At 49.3% G+C, this 13301-nt stretch overlaps 4 protein-coding genes and 1 pseudogene across 5 annotated transcripts in view; all 5 read right to left on the reverse strand.

Moving 5' to 3' along the window:
* TEOVI_000833800:pseudogene overlaps positions 1 to 798 on the reverse strand; it is a 913-nt pseudogene extending 115 nt beyond the window's left edge. Inside the window, exon 1 of the mRNA in view lies at positions 106 to 798. Coding sequence covers positions 106 to 798 — 693 coding nt within the window. The remainder of the gene's footprint in view (positions 1 to 105) is intronic.
* A 210-nt stretch (positions 799 to 1008) lies between these two features.
* Positions 1009 to 2358, reverse strand: TEOVI_000833900 (uncharacterized protein; the record flags this gene model as incomplete). Its single annotated transcript, XM_067223582.1, has 1 exon — positions 1009 to 2358. One exon carries the CDS (start codon positions 2356 to 2358, stop codon positions 1009 to 1011), a length of 1350 nt encoding a protein of 449 aa, XP_067079683.1.
* A 253-nt stretch (positions 2359 to 2611) lies between these two features.
* Positions 2612 to 3394, reverse strand: TEOVI_000834000 (p22 protein precursor, putative; the record flags this gene model as incomplete). The annotated part of the gene is made up of 1 exon (XM_067223583.1): positions 2612 to 3394. One exon carries the CDS (start codon positions 3392 to 3394, stop codon positions 2612 to 2614), a length of 783 nt encoding a protein of 260 aa, XP_067079684.1.
* A 3760-nt stretch (positions 3395 to 7154) lies between these two features.
* TEOVI_000834100 (uncharacterized protein) lies at positions 7155 to 7805 on the reverse strand (the record flags this gene model as incomplete). Its single annotated transcript, XM_067223584.1, has 1 exon — positions 7155 to 7805. One exon carries the CDS (start codon positions 7803 to 7805, stop codon positions 7155 to 7157), a length of 651 nt encoding a protein of 216 aa, XP_067079685.1.
* A 2767-nt stretch (positions 7806 to 10572) lies between these two features.
* Positions 10573 to 13035, reverse strand: TEOVI_000834200 (synaptojanin (N-terminal domain), putative; the record flags this gene model as incomplete). Its single annotated transcript, XM_067223585.1, has 1 exon — positions 10573 to 13035. The coding sequence occupies one exon, from the start codon at positions 13033 to 13035 to the stop codon at positions 10573 to 10575; it is 2463 nt and encodes an 820-aa protein (XP_067079686.1).
* Positions 13036 to 13301: the final 266 nt, after the last annotated feature.

A 13301-nucleotide genomic window follows, 5' to 3' on the forward strand; every position in this document is an offset into this window, starting at 1 on the left:
ACGACAAGTACGCAACCCACGTAGAATTTTGAAGGAAATACTAACATGTGAGTTTGGGAAAGAATCAGCATATCGAAGACATTTGTATTAAGCACATATGATAAAGCGAGCGACTGCAAATTTATTCCCGTCCCCTCACTTTCTAGGATAAAAGATTTAACAAATTCATCTGAATTTCTGTTGCCTGTCCACCCATTCCAGATCCGTTCACAACTCTGCCTCTTCATCTGCTTCCGCCTCCTCGTCCGCTTCTGCATCCACTTCCGCATCAGCTTCAGGGTTGGCCTCATCCTCCACGACGGGCTCGGTCTCAGCCTCAATTTTCCGTCGCATGTATTCCCTCCTTATTTCTCTCATAGCCTCTCTCCCTTCTTCACCATACAGCGCATCCATAAACTCATCCACTGACACGTATCCCCGGTTATCCGAGTCCAGTGCGTTAAAAAGCGCATCGACCTCTTCAACACTGAGTGTGTCTTGAGTGGAACCAACCTTTCCAGCGGTTTCCTGAAGTGTGGCGCGGGTAAAAATGCCATCAGGGGCGAGGGCAACAAGGTGCTTCGCCATTGCGTATGCGTCCCGAATGTGCTCACTCTCTTCACACATCAGCAAAAATTCATCTTCTGTTAGCAAGCCTGGAAACTGGCCTCGACGCGCGACATCCTCCACAGCCGACAACTTAAATAAGAATCCAGATTCCAAACCGGCAACAAGGGCTATAGATGGAGGGACAACTTTGTTTCCATCTCTCCTCTTGAAGTGCCGCTTTTCGAATGCAACATCTGGAGGGCAGAGCATTATCTTGAATAAGGTAACAACAACTTTGAATATGTAAGGTTCTTCACCTACATGGACGGGGGAATTTAAAAGGAATGAAACGTAACTGCAGCATGGCGGGTAGCAAGTATGTGGCTTGTAAAAACCTAAACTGGGTATAGGGGAAAGCAATACATATATACTGAGTTTCCCGTATTCCGCAAACTCTCACAATGTGGGCCTTGCTTGATATCATAACCTCTCCATCGATCTCGATGTGGAAATAAAAGATCCCAGGTCCCCAACCCGTCGAAATACAGACCCCATTTCATTGTTCCGTGGATCCATCTTACTGGGATATAGCTTATTTTTGAACTCCACCCAATCAAACTCGTTGCTGAACCCCTTTCCACTTCCACTAAGCAACCCCCGCGACTGTTGTGAAGGAAGGTGAGACCGACTCTCTCTTAAAGAACGCGGCACCTGTTTATAGACGGATGGCTGCTCTTCACGTAATGCCTGCAATTTGTTCGCTAGTTTTTCAAGATGTTCGTTTCCAACATACAAAGTGAGACCATCCTTCACGATCGCCTCAGCTTTCTCAAAGTCATCTTGATATGCTGCCGCCGCCGCCCATCCCACGTAACCCCTTGCGCAAGCGGTGCTCGTTGGCTTCACCTGTGGCTGCAGCAACGCCGCCTCTCTCCCGTTGTACTCTGCACCTTTGAAGTCAGCATTTAACAGTGAAGCAAATGAGATATTAGCGTGAGTAGTGGCCTGGGAATCAGGATCATGACAAAACATTAAGGCGTCAGCTAGCACGGATGCTGCATCGCTATAGTTACCAGCATTAATGCACCCTTCTGAAATGGTCGTGAGCAGAAGAATTAGGCTTCTTTCATCATCTGCCGTCGTCTCAGCGGGGGACACTGTGGCCCCGATAAATGTACCTAAACTTTCGCTGATCTCCACTTGATGTTGTTCAGGCAAGCATTTTTCGCATTCCCCTAATACAGAAAGTGACCCTTCGAAACGACTCCTCGCCAGCCGCCGGTGAGGCGTGCTCCCACCCTTTTCAACATAAGACTTATAATCAAACAGATCGTCTAGAAACCGGTCTTTTAAAACGGGGTTGGATAGTACGGATCTGAGACCAACAGGGGATATCTTAACCCCAAGTTGCTCCTCGAATTTTTTCATCGGAACGAGGAGAGGAGCAATACTGGGTTGCAACGTCTTGTATCCACGTGCTGATTCAACCTCTGGGTACACTTCCACAGCTTTAAAGAAATCGTTAGAAGCGTTGACAAGGTCGCTAAGGGGATCTTTTATGTAGCAACGAAGCCACTCCTCCACCTCAACAGGTACGTGTTCCTGTTGATACGTTGAAAGAAATTCGTGTAGCCGGAATGGCACCTCCATACCAGTAGGAAAACACCCCAGTGTCCACCAGTACTTCATAGTGTACGGTCCTGGGCCGTGTGGACCCGGGAAGCGGTAAAGGTACAACGTTGGGTTCAGTGTCATATGTTTCTGATGTTTCGATCCTGGGCTCCATCCGCCCCTTTGGTAATTCTTACATGAAACACTCCGGAAAAGCATCTGAGGAGTCCTCAAAATGCAATACCTTGAAAATTACACGAAACATGAGGATTCTTTTTTTTTTCGAATGGTGCAAATGAATAAAGAAACAATGTACACAACGTAAGTTCGCACTGTCAAAACTTATTTAAAAGGGGGATGAGAAGTAAAAAAAATTGAAGATAAATCCGCAGGAGCCTCAATGAAAATTCCAAACGTTTGCACCCCACGAATGCAACGCGAATGCATTTTCTTGTGTTTCGTGATCAATGATTCAAGTAGCGAACTGTTTAAGTAAGCGCAACCAGTTAAGATATTCTTCCTGCTCCAGAAAGTGCGCCTGAGCCATCATATACTCAGCAAAGCCGTTATTTACACCACGTTCATCCAAATAATCTAGTATTTCATCAGTTAAATCGTCATCAAGTTCATTGAGCATCGGTCCGCGGTAACGATAATCCCTGCAGCGTCTGCATTCGATATTCAGTTTCTGCCCGAAAGAAGTACCTACACTTGTTGTTTTACCTGGACCTAAAGCTCCGATAGAGTAGTCCATTTCCCTATCCGTGCTGTGAACCACAAGCGAATCCATCACCAATTCCATGTCAATCGAAGTTAACCCAAACTCCACGCCCCCTGAGTGTTGATGTTTCTTTATAAAGAGGTTGAAAACTAGATATTCTTCACCGTTCCGTTCCCCATTGTCCATCCGATATGTTTGTTCATATTTTTTTGGCTCCATCAAGGCAACGACGTGCAAATCTTCCCTTGCACTATCATCGGCACCCATTGTTTTTGTCAAATCAAACCTGCAACTTCCAATTTTGTGCTCCATGCTCCATCCCGCCGGCACAGCGGGTTTGGGGGGCAAAAAATCGCGTATGGCCTCTTCACTCAATTCACGCGTTGTAAGATCATAAAGCTTCCGGTGGCGGTAAAACGGTACCCGCCTTATCTGTTGAGGAGTTACCGCAGTGACTGGGTATCCCTGCGGGGAAACTTGGGAGTACAGGCGGTACTCACAAATCGCTTTGCGTGAAGCAACTACACGCCGCATTTTGGGTGAGAACACCTTATACGTATTTTTTTTCCGTTTATGTGAATACCGGTAACAACAAACGAAGCTTATAAGAACAAAAATTGTCACGGATGTTCTAATTCGAAAGCTGTAAAAAAAAAAAAAAGACAGACAAACGTATTAGTCGTTCGAGAAGATCAAGGGATATACACGGAGCACGCCGACAAAATTCTGCAAAACGTGTCGGCTTGCAGTGAAATATCGCCAAAATGCAATGCCACTAGAGGTACTCATATCATTACAACGCGAAAAATAGAAATACTGTGGTTACGCATTACGAAGGTTGTCTGACTTCGAGAAGACACCGAGGAACGAATAATACGCACAAGCGCCCCAATGTGGCGAAAAGCTACTTCAAGGGGTCTGGTGAAAAAGGTAAGATCTGCACCGATGAGGGAATTTAAAATTCCAAATTTAAGAAACAGAAATTGGGTAAAGGAAAATAAATGCATCAACGACCATCGTCACGTGAAGCAAAACTCGGTAACCCACGGTTCAGTCAACCGATCTGCATTTGGGTGTGTATGGGGGGGGGGGGCGCAGCGGTGCCGTGCTGAATAAATGATAAAATCATGTACACCTAAATCAACGACTCCTTCCATCTGTATCGGCTCCCACAGATCATATGCCATAAGATTCAATTCTGGAAGTGAAAGTCGGTACATGTACTTTCACACAAAATTCAGATACTGTGAACATTAGCACATGGTTTATGACATAGTTCAGCCAAGCGAAGGGTATCCCGGGGGGTCGAAGTTGCACACTGGACTTCTTTTCTTTTTCCAAAGCAACAAATTCTCCTAAATGTAACTGCGGATACAATGTCCACAGGCTTGAAATTCCAAACACTAAGTGGGAAATGGCAGTAAACCGTTTCAACGACAACTAAGACCGAACCCCCAGAAAACTTTGGCAGAAAACACAACCACTCGTGAAACAAAGAAAACTTGCAAACACAACGGTAAGCTCCGAAAGTCACCGCAATGTTTATTCATGTTTTCCTGTGAGTTTGAAAACCTTTAAAATAGTGCTGTTGAGGACCTTGTGGAGCCCAAACTCCTGAGAGCGAGTCAGTAGTTAAAAAGGGGCGGAAGTTCAATACTTACACAGACGTCCAACGAATTTTCTATCCCGAAAGCACTAGCAACTGAAGTACAGTGTTATGTGAACGGCGAAAGGGGGGGCGTGAACATGGCTTCCCACCTCTTCGCATCCGAAAATCTCTTGCCACACTCCATCAAGTGGGTTAATTTACGTTTTCGGGTGTAACGACACCCTCGCCGCACCCTTGTACGCTCCAGCGATCGCCATATCCGACACAACCTCCTTAATTTAGCATTAGCACTACCAAGCGATCCCAAAAGTTAGCCACCAGGATTAACATTTCCTCGTTGTTTCTTTGAGCCCATCTTTCCATAACCGTTTAACTCCAACGACTGGGCTCGTTGCTGCTTTGTGTGCTGCGACGAATGTATAATGAAACGTCGTAACATAGTCACACAGGTGGGAAATGGCTGGCAACTCACCTGACTAAAAACAAGGGGGCGCCGACAAGTTAAATCGCCAACTGAAAAAACAACCGGACCCTACGCCACATCGCAGATACACACACCGGTACTCTTGTTCAGTGCATTTGTATTTCAACAGTGCTATGAAGCCGCTCGGCACGGTCCACACAAGGCACCTAAAGGGGGTTCAGATCCTCTTTTACTCACTTAAATATGTTAAATAAGGCCATCCCTAGCATAGATCCGCGACCACAGCACCATGCAATGGAAATAGCAATCCTATCCCCCACTCATCTTCAAGCATGTGCACCAGGTAAGCTCATTAAACTGCAAAGAACTTCACTGAAACGCGGAACGGTAACACCACAACCAGTTCTAATAAAAGAAATGTTCAGAGGCACTTCTCAATCCCCCACCTCACCCTCTCCAGAACCAACCCCTCATACCCACCGACTACGAAAGTGAAAAGTGGCGAAGCGCCCAAAACTGACACGAGGAGTGGGCAGCACGAAGCTACGGTGAGAAGGATCATAAAAGTCAGGCGGGCAACCACGCGTATCCGCTGGGTCAATATCTAAAAAAAAAAAAGAGGTTGGCTGACCAACGGGCAGGACGCACCCTGTGCGACAAACAACCTGCAAAGATGGAAAAAAAAAAATGCGCCCCACTTCCGAGCGGCAAACCAACCCAAATTTCCATACTCCAAATCGGTATACCCCTGCCCTCTTCCGACCGACGGAAATGTTTTCCCGACGCCGTTAGCAGAAACACCGCGAGTCGAAGGACATGAGGGGGCGAACCGGACCGGAACAGGCGCGGAGTCCCCTTCCTTTATAACGGCCGGGCTTTCCGGGTCCAACTGGAGAACACCAGTTTACCAGCGAGGAAATCGCAGAAAAAAGGTGCCAGGATTTTGGTGCTCGTCAGGGCAAGGGAGCTTCTCTCCAGTAGAGGTGCCCCGCTCGCTACGTCGGCCATCCGCTGGCCTTACTGACCCGAGTAGTTTCTAGTTGGAAGAGCGGGGCGACGCCATCACCTCTCTCGTGGAGGTGGGCTCGCAGGGGGACGCCTTATAAAGCCGTGTGTTTCTGGTTGCTAACGGTTGCTTACTCGGAATAACTGCAAAGCCCCGCCATCTTCCGCTGACCGCAGCAGACTTCTACGAACCCACACACACACACACAAACCGCCCTCATTACGGGTATTTTCCGAGGCCTCAGGCGCGGGTGGTGGCACGTGCTGGTGTTGTGGTGGACGGTGCCTCGTTTTCGGGGGAATTGAGCTGAGAGGACGGAGGATTCGCTGGTGCGCCGTGTGGAGGAGAAAGCTGGTGTTTCCGTTCCGTTTGGGGAAGGCCACTTCGTTACATTGTGGTGGGCTGCACTTCCTACATATTCCCTTGGATAGGGAAAGCTTCCAACGGTTGGAATTTGAGGACGGTGCCCGCTAATTAAGTTAGTCAATTTCGGATTGGCGAGAGATGGCCTGCAAGAGGCTCCTTCTCCTGGTGGTGCCTTAGTGCTAGATTCGCATAAGGGCTGGTGTTGAGTTGAAAAGTGGGTTCTTCCGCTCCCTCCACACATTCAGTCGTTGGTCCCGCACTGCGGGAGCTAATAAAGGAATTAGACCTTATGAGAACGGCGGAGCGGGAAGCCGCACTGGGAAACGGGGTTGGAATGGTTTCTTCCAAAGTTCTGAGAGCCGACAGAAAAAAGACACCATCGTTGAGGGCGGTTGACCCAACACCGAGAGGCAAAAGACAGAACAACGCACCCCACTTCTTTCGCAAACGTTCCCATCTTCGTGCTACTGATTCGATTCGAGTGGTTTGGGACGTCGTTGAGGGCAAGAGCCCATCGCCTTATCAAGCGCTTTCACCGTAATGGGGTCCAGCGGTCATTGCCCAACGTGAGAGAAGACAGGGGCCTTGTGCTTCACCAGGGCCACTTATAAACAAGTGTATTAGACCGCGGCAACACGGAACCAGGCACGGCGTCTAAATGCACCTGAAAAAAAAAAAAAGCGAAATTTACACAGTTTTTTTTTTCTACCCACCACCACCTTGATGCTTTAAGACTTCCGGTGGTTTAACCCTCTTCCGGGGCCTCAGTTTGTCAAACAGTAGGAAAAGGTCGGAAGGAAAGGTGTATTCCACCATTCGCGTGAGGTTGCCCGGTGCGGGACGTGTGGCTTTGTACTTATCGACGTGGCGCGTCGGGATATGGGGGGCTTTAAAAAAAAATAAAAAATATATATATCAAGAGTTGCCCCCCAAACTTTCGGTAACAGAGGCGTATGAGAGAAGAAAACGTCAGCGCGTAGGATAAAGGAGGGGAAAATATGACAGCAAAAAATATGGAGGGAGGCCACTGCAGCGACAGGCATCTTCGTGCGAAGTCCGGAACCTCAACCTCGAATTGCAGAAACAGGATGTCAAAATGTGCCCCAACCCGCGCTCTTTTGCACCGAAGTCGTTTGGATGACGGATATCGACTCATTGTGGGAATGCCGGCAAAAAAATGGGGCAAAAGGAAATGAAGATAAATTTGAATACTACGATAGTGTCCCGGAAAAGCTATCATAGCACTCTCAGCTCCGGCACGGCCGTGCAAACATTCATGAACATAAGTCCTCGTGCAACGGATTAGGGTGTGCCGCCCAGTAACTGACTGCGTTGCATGGTAGCGTACGTGTCGCGCGTGGCCCGCTATCATGCCCGTAAATTTACATCTTGGCGATTGCAAAAAAAAAAAACGGTCATCAGTACCATTACGAAGAATAAGTCCGGCTAAACTGAAGAAGATTTCGAAGATTGGGGCAACGAGCCCGGGAGGTTTTACTAGAAGGGTGCTGGGAGGTATTGTGAGGGTGTCGGTTAGCATCGGCGGCCGCTGCTCGTGAATAAAATCCTATGCCCAATTCGGCGGAAAAGCAATAACGTGGCGTCGGGTCCTGTCGCATTGTACATTCATGGGCAGCGGAGAGTTGACAGAAATTTACATCTGCGGAACGCCACTTCCGTGCCTCCGCCCAGGAAATCGATGCATTGCACAGCGTGGGGATCAGCCGTGTCGTGTTGGAACAGCATTTTCTCTCCCCGTTGGTCGCTGGGCGCACTCTCGTACACTGCCCGCAGCACTACCCGCGCCAAGGAGCTTTTGGAACCGCAAGGCGCAGGCGTGGGGGGGGGGGGGGCGCACGCCTTTGACGAAAGTGCAAGGACAAGTCAACACACAAAAAAATATAAAACGAACGCAAAGGCATTTCTTTGCAAATGGACAATCAGGGGTGAGTAGGGGGCGAAGCTGTTACGCTCGCATGGGAGGGGCTGCGGCCGCACCGGGGAATGGGGCCCAGGCACAGGCTCCAGTTGAAATTCTTCGCCGAAGTGTCGCGACAGCGGATCCACAAGTTTGGGGGGCACTGGTGCCTCGACAGGTCTAAACATTTTCCACAATAGGGGAAGAGGACGTGCCAGTTTGGGCTCAATGGAAGTGGGAAGAAGGGGCCGCCCCTCTGGCGAAGTGACTTCGGGGCCGAGATAGCAACCAGAAACCGGGATTTCAACGCGCATGAAGGAGCGTTGCGGGTCAGATAGCGCTGTGTTGCTAGGGGATGCGGTATTGGGTGGTCAGTGCGATGAAACCTTCAGCATCAGCAGGCAAAGCTGGAGATCCCCCTCAGCAATTTGTGAGCCACGCGCAGTTTGAGTGAAAACAGGAAAGGGCGGACCCCAAAGACGGGCGACCAAGGAGAGCACCAAACAGATGATTTTGGAGTGCAAAACGGGAGAATAGTTTAGCCTCACAGCTGACTAGGCGTTTTTCAGAAGTTGGAAGTAGTGGGCGAGTATGCTAAGGAAAGCGGTCATTACTTTCAACACCCCATCCCTCGCTTACCTTCGAAGCTCGTGTGGTCGAAAGTCGATGACTCGCCCGCTGCCACGCGTTCCAGAGCGTTTGAAGAGTTGGCAGCTTTGATTTCCATTGGGATGGGGAACTGAAAGGTATCACATCACTTGGCTCAGTGTTAATATCTGGCGGTATTACACCCGGTGTGTGTGTGCGTGGATGTGAATGTGAAGGGGGGGGGACCGTCAGGGGAAGAAGTTGCTTTCTTAGCCACGTAAGGGGATCTTAGTACCCCTCCCCGAAGACAAGAAGTTTGTACGGGCATGAAGGGCTCTCTTACATGCAACGAGTACTAAGGAGGAAGTTAATTGCGGGGCTTGGAACTGCCTTCGCAATATCTCGAAAAAGTAATGCTGCACCCAGTTTAGGGACTCCAGGGACCCAACACCTCATGCAAGTACATGCGTCTCTGTAGTCTGCCTCCTCCCTCGAGCTTTTCTTAGCTGCACCACTCCCTTTTTTTTAAAAAATCCCGAAACAAAAAAAAAGTAAAGGGATTAAATGTGATTAGCAAGGAAAATAAATGAATGCTTGTTCGGTCGTATTCAATTGAGCTCCACAGCAGAAATCACATTGGGACGGCAACGGCGACACCGACCAGCAAGAACGACAACCAAATCCTACCACCTTCGGTCGAGGTATCGGCAGGTTGGATGAAATAAACATCTCGAGCAAACGCATTGCTGAACCCCCTTCTGTTAATGGTCATCCACGCAAAAGGAGAGCAGGAGAAAGGACAAACAAATGCGTCTGGAGGGAACACACTAATGATACGAACCAATGTTCCAAGCGACTAACATCAGCGTTGTTTCTACTCCCTCCTCCTTCCTTCAGCCAAGTGTACATGAAACGTAAGCAAAGTTGCCAGTTTAGGTGGAATTTATAATTAAACCACCTTGGCATCATGGGCTACCAAACTGTGCGGGTTGAAAAGGAATTGTCTTCAAGGTTTAAAAAAAAAAAAGATATTGGCATTAGCGGGGGAGCCGATGCGCCACGTCTGCTCTGCGGGCGCCTCCTGCCATGAAACCCCGTTCGGACCCAACACGATGCATCGGTACCGCAAGAGCGGAACTGATCCCATCCCCTCCCACGGCAACCGGTGCAATTCCCGCTTAATTCGCCTCCCTGTGCCGTGCCCTACGGTTCGTACAATCCAGCTGTTCTACGCGGGGAAATAAGTATTCAGACCCGCAGCTCCTTACCCAAACAAAACAGAGAAATGAGAGAGGCGTGACGCGCGATACGCACAAAAAAAAGAGCTGCAATAATGAGGCAGATAGAAGTTTACAGCCCCACGATGATGTGCAAAAAGAAATGCGAAAGGTAATTGAACTCCATCGCTGTTGCACGCGGGCGTGCATGTGAATCAAAGTGACATGATCTGGTCAAATTGCCATGACATGCGGGAAAAGCAAACACCGGACGGGTTAATAGGAACACGTAGAACAAATTAACGGAACAAAAGAGAGCACCGCGACAAAAAACGAGATGATCACATATTTAGTCGACAGGAGTACGGAGCACCAAAAATCACCGCCTCCAATGCGAGGGTGCACATAAGTAAATTAAAACACAATACCGGCCGTTCACTTCCATGAACAAAAGCAAAATGAAAAGAAAAAAGGCAACATTAGGAGTGTCGCCCCCTTGTCCGTAATCCGGTGAGAGCGAACTTGGCCCTGGTTTGTGAAACGCAGGCATCGGCAACGGCTGCCCAGTTCATTTCGAGCAACATTTACTTGTATAATCCCCGCACGAAATTTTTAACCCCACTCCGAAGTGATTTGGCCGCCTTCCGAACGATTCCTCGTGAATTTCCATTTTCCGACAGCACTGGGTACGTGTAGGGTTCTAAAGCAACACCGGTCGTTTGAAACTTGAGTATGGCATTCTCTTGTAAAAGGAACGGGGCATCGAGTGCGCGGCAGAAGTCCTTGTCGAACTCGATCACCGCAAGATGTTCACTATTCTGTTCGGCATTTGTATCCTCCTCCCCGGACGTGTCCTGCTCAAACGTGAGCTGTTTCACGGCACATATAAATTCATCGTGGTACTCGCCCTCATTGTCTTCGGCAGATATGATGAAAGTCAGCGCATCACTTGAGGTTACGGGAATACCGTCCTCCCGCAATCGGGGTACGACCAAACTGTCCCATGCCTTACGCACAGCCTGCTCGATCTCAGAACACGGAACACCTACGGGAATGCCCTTTGCTATAAGGGCGCATCCCCAGTTCTCCACCGGCACAGGGCGTTTGAGAAAGGCTTGGCTCATAGATGGAAAGTGTATGTCGATGTTGCGCCCGAGCAACAGTTCAATATTCCGAAACTTGCTCTTGTCTTCGAACGCGTTTTCATAACGGCGCTGAGTTGCAATCACCATATTGGATGCAGCCGCCTTTAGGCCGCAAATGCCCCGCAAAATGTTACTGTGCATGGCGGCCGAGTTGGTGTAAAGACGCGCAATGGTGTCGCCGTTGTAAACATACAGTTCCGAGAGGGCCCGACCTATGGCGGCGGGGTACAGTGACGGGTTGCACGCCTCCTGCCACGTGGCCACGGAGTCCCTTCGAGGGGAACCGCTTAACTGCAACATTGCTAAGGTGGTTTCCAGAGGTCTCTCGCCTTCCTGCTCTTCTAGCGGGGGTAGTCGGTTCTGATCGACGAAGCTGTCGGGCTCCAACCTGAGATAGGCTAACATATTTAATGTTGATTGGAAACAGGTGTAAAAACACCCAATGTTTGTTCGATCCAATGAGTCGGCGCAGTTCACTCGCACAAAGCTGGTTTGGCAGGAGTTCCGCGTAACGCCTCCATCAACGCCTATGGTTCCAGCGGTAACCAGTTCGTCTGTAGAAAATGTGGCGAGCAGGGTTGTCCAAAAGGTTGTAGTGGTGCGGTCAATACCCTGTTCCTTTAACATGTTGAGCCAGTCGACGTGCACGAGATCAAGTTGAGACCCCGGAAACGCCTGCTGCAGCGCCGCTTGTGATTTCGTGACGGCTTCTGTAAAGTGTTTTGTCAGAGCTTCCTCACTGCTATGATGACTTTGACGAAGCATATTGACGCAGCGCAACCTGGGGCCCCTGCCGGTGAGCTGTTCTCCCGAGTCGTACCTCATGATGGCAACCAGTTGAGTGAAGACGAAACTGAAGTACGAATCGCACCCTCGGAGAACTTCTTCCTTATTTTGACTGAACATCATTGCTGGCTCCGAGATAGTCTTGCTGATTCGTGTTGACCAATGTACGGGAACCGTGCCCCTAAGTATTGTGTGTTTGGCAAACTGAATAGGGCCATTGCCACCGCCCTGTCTCCACATCACATACTCGTACACGTGGTCGTTTCCCACCGCATTGACTGCGTTCAATCCTCTACCGAAGTACCGGGGGCCTGGATTGAGGTTATTTTGTCTCCCGCACAGCAACACATGAAGGATTGAGCCGTCTTTAAGCAAAACCTCCTTCTCCGCAGCGAACCCGCGGAGCAACACCGAGCAACAACTTTCAACGCCTGCTGTTATAAACGGTTTTCGTAGCTGCCTTGACCAGTCACTGTGAAACTGTGGGCCGTTACCGTCTTTTGATGAAACGAACGGAAACGGCCGCCGTAGGTCGCAGTCATCCGAATAGTAATAACCCCCTTCATGGCTATAGGTCTCAAACTCCTTCAACCTATTTCTATCCCCCGACGTCAGGTACAGGGGTTCCGAACCGGGAATTCCAAACGAAATCCACTCCGTGCCACCAACCCGGAGGATTGCGCCACCAAATGGCAGCACCGCAGCCTCCTCAACTTTTGTAGCAACAAGGAAATACATCCTGTCGAGACGTAGGCATCCGAACAACGCCGCAAACTCCACAAAGGACTCGAATGGACCACACTGTCTGTATGCGTCTCTCAAATTTGGAAACTCTCTATGGCAAAGCTTGTCGTAGCGCTGAATTTCTCCCCTTTCATCGACCACCAGCGGCACGCAATATGAACCGGCAGACCACTTTTGCCACTCCACCTCGTTTCCCGTTGCGGTTTCAGGTTGTTTGGCCACTGGTGACGAGGGCTTTTCAAAAAACATTAGCAGTTCCGGCTCTTTGGGAGGAGGCGGTGGCAACGGGCGAGCAAGAACTACAAAAAGTATACTTGTTCCGTCCTTTACAGCCACGGCACACCGCTTGCGCGGGCTCTTCTCCACGTACATTTTTTCAGCCCTATTCAAAAACGAGAAAAAAAATCAATAGATATACAAATATATATAAATGTGTACGTCTGTGGGTACCAGGGTGGCCAATCAACGCGAGTCTTCTTCCTTGTGTGCAAAGGGCCTTATTTCCACAGTGGTCACCCGACACCAACTTGGTCGCACTCCTTTCTTCCTTCCGCCTACTCCTCTTACCGAAAACGAAATAAAAATGTAAAAAGGGTAAGCCATACGAAAAATAAAGAACTATTATTGAGGGGGGGGGG

The sequence above is a fragment of the Trypanosoma equiperdum genome, assembly GCF_001457755.1.
Source record: "Trypanosoma equiperdum strain OVI genome assembly, contig: ctg_1901, whole genome shotgun sequence".
Classification (NCBI taxonomy): Eukaryota; Euglenozoa; class Kinetoplastea; order Trypanosomatida; family Trypanosomatidae; genus Trypanosoma; species Trypanosoma equiperdum.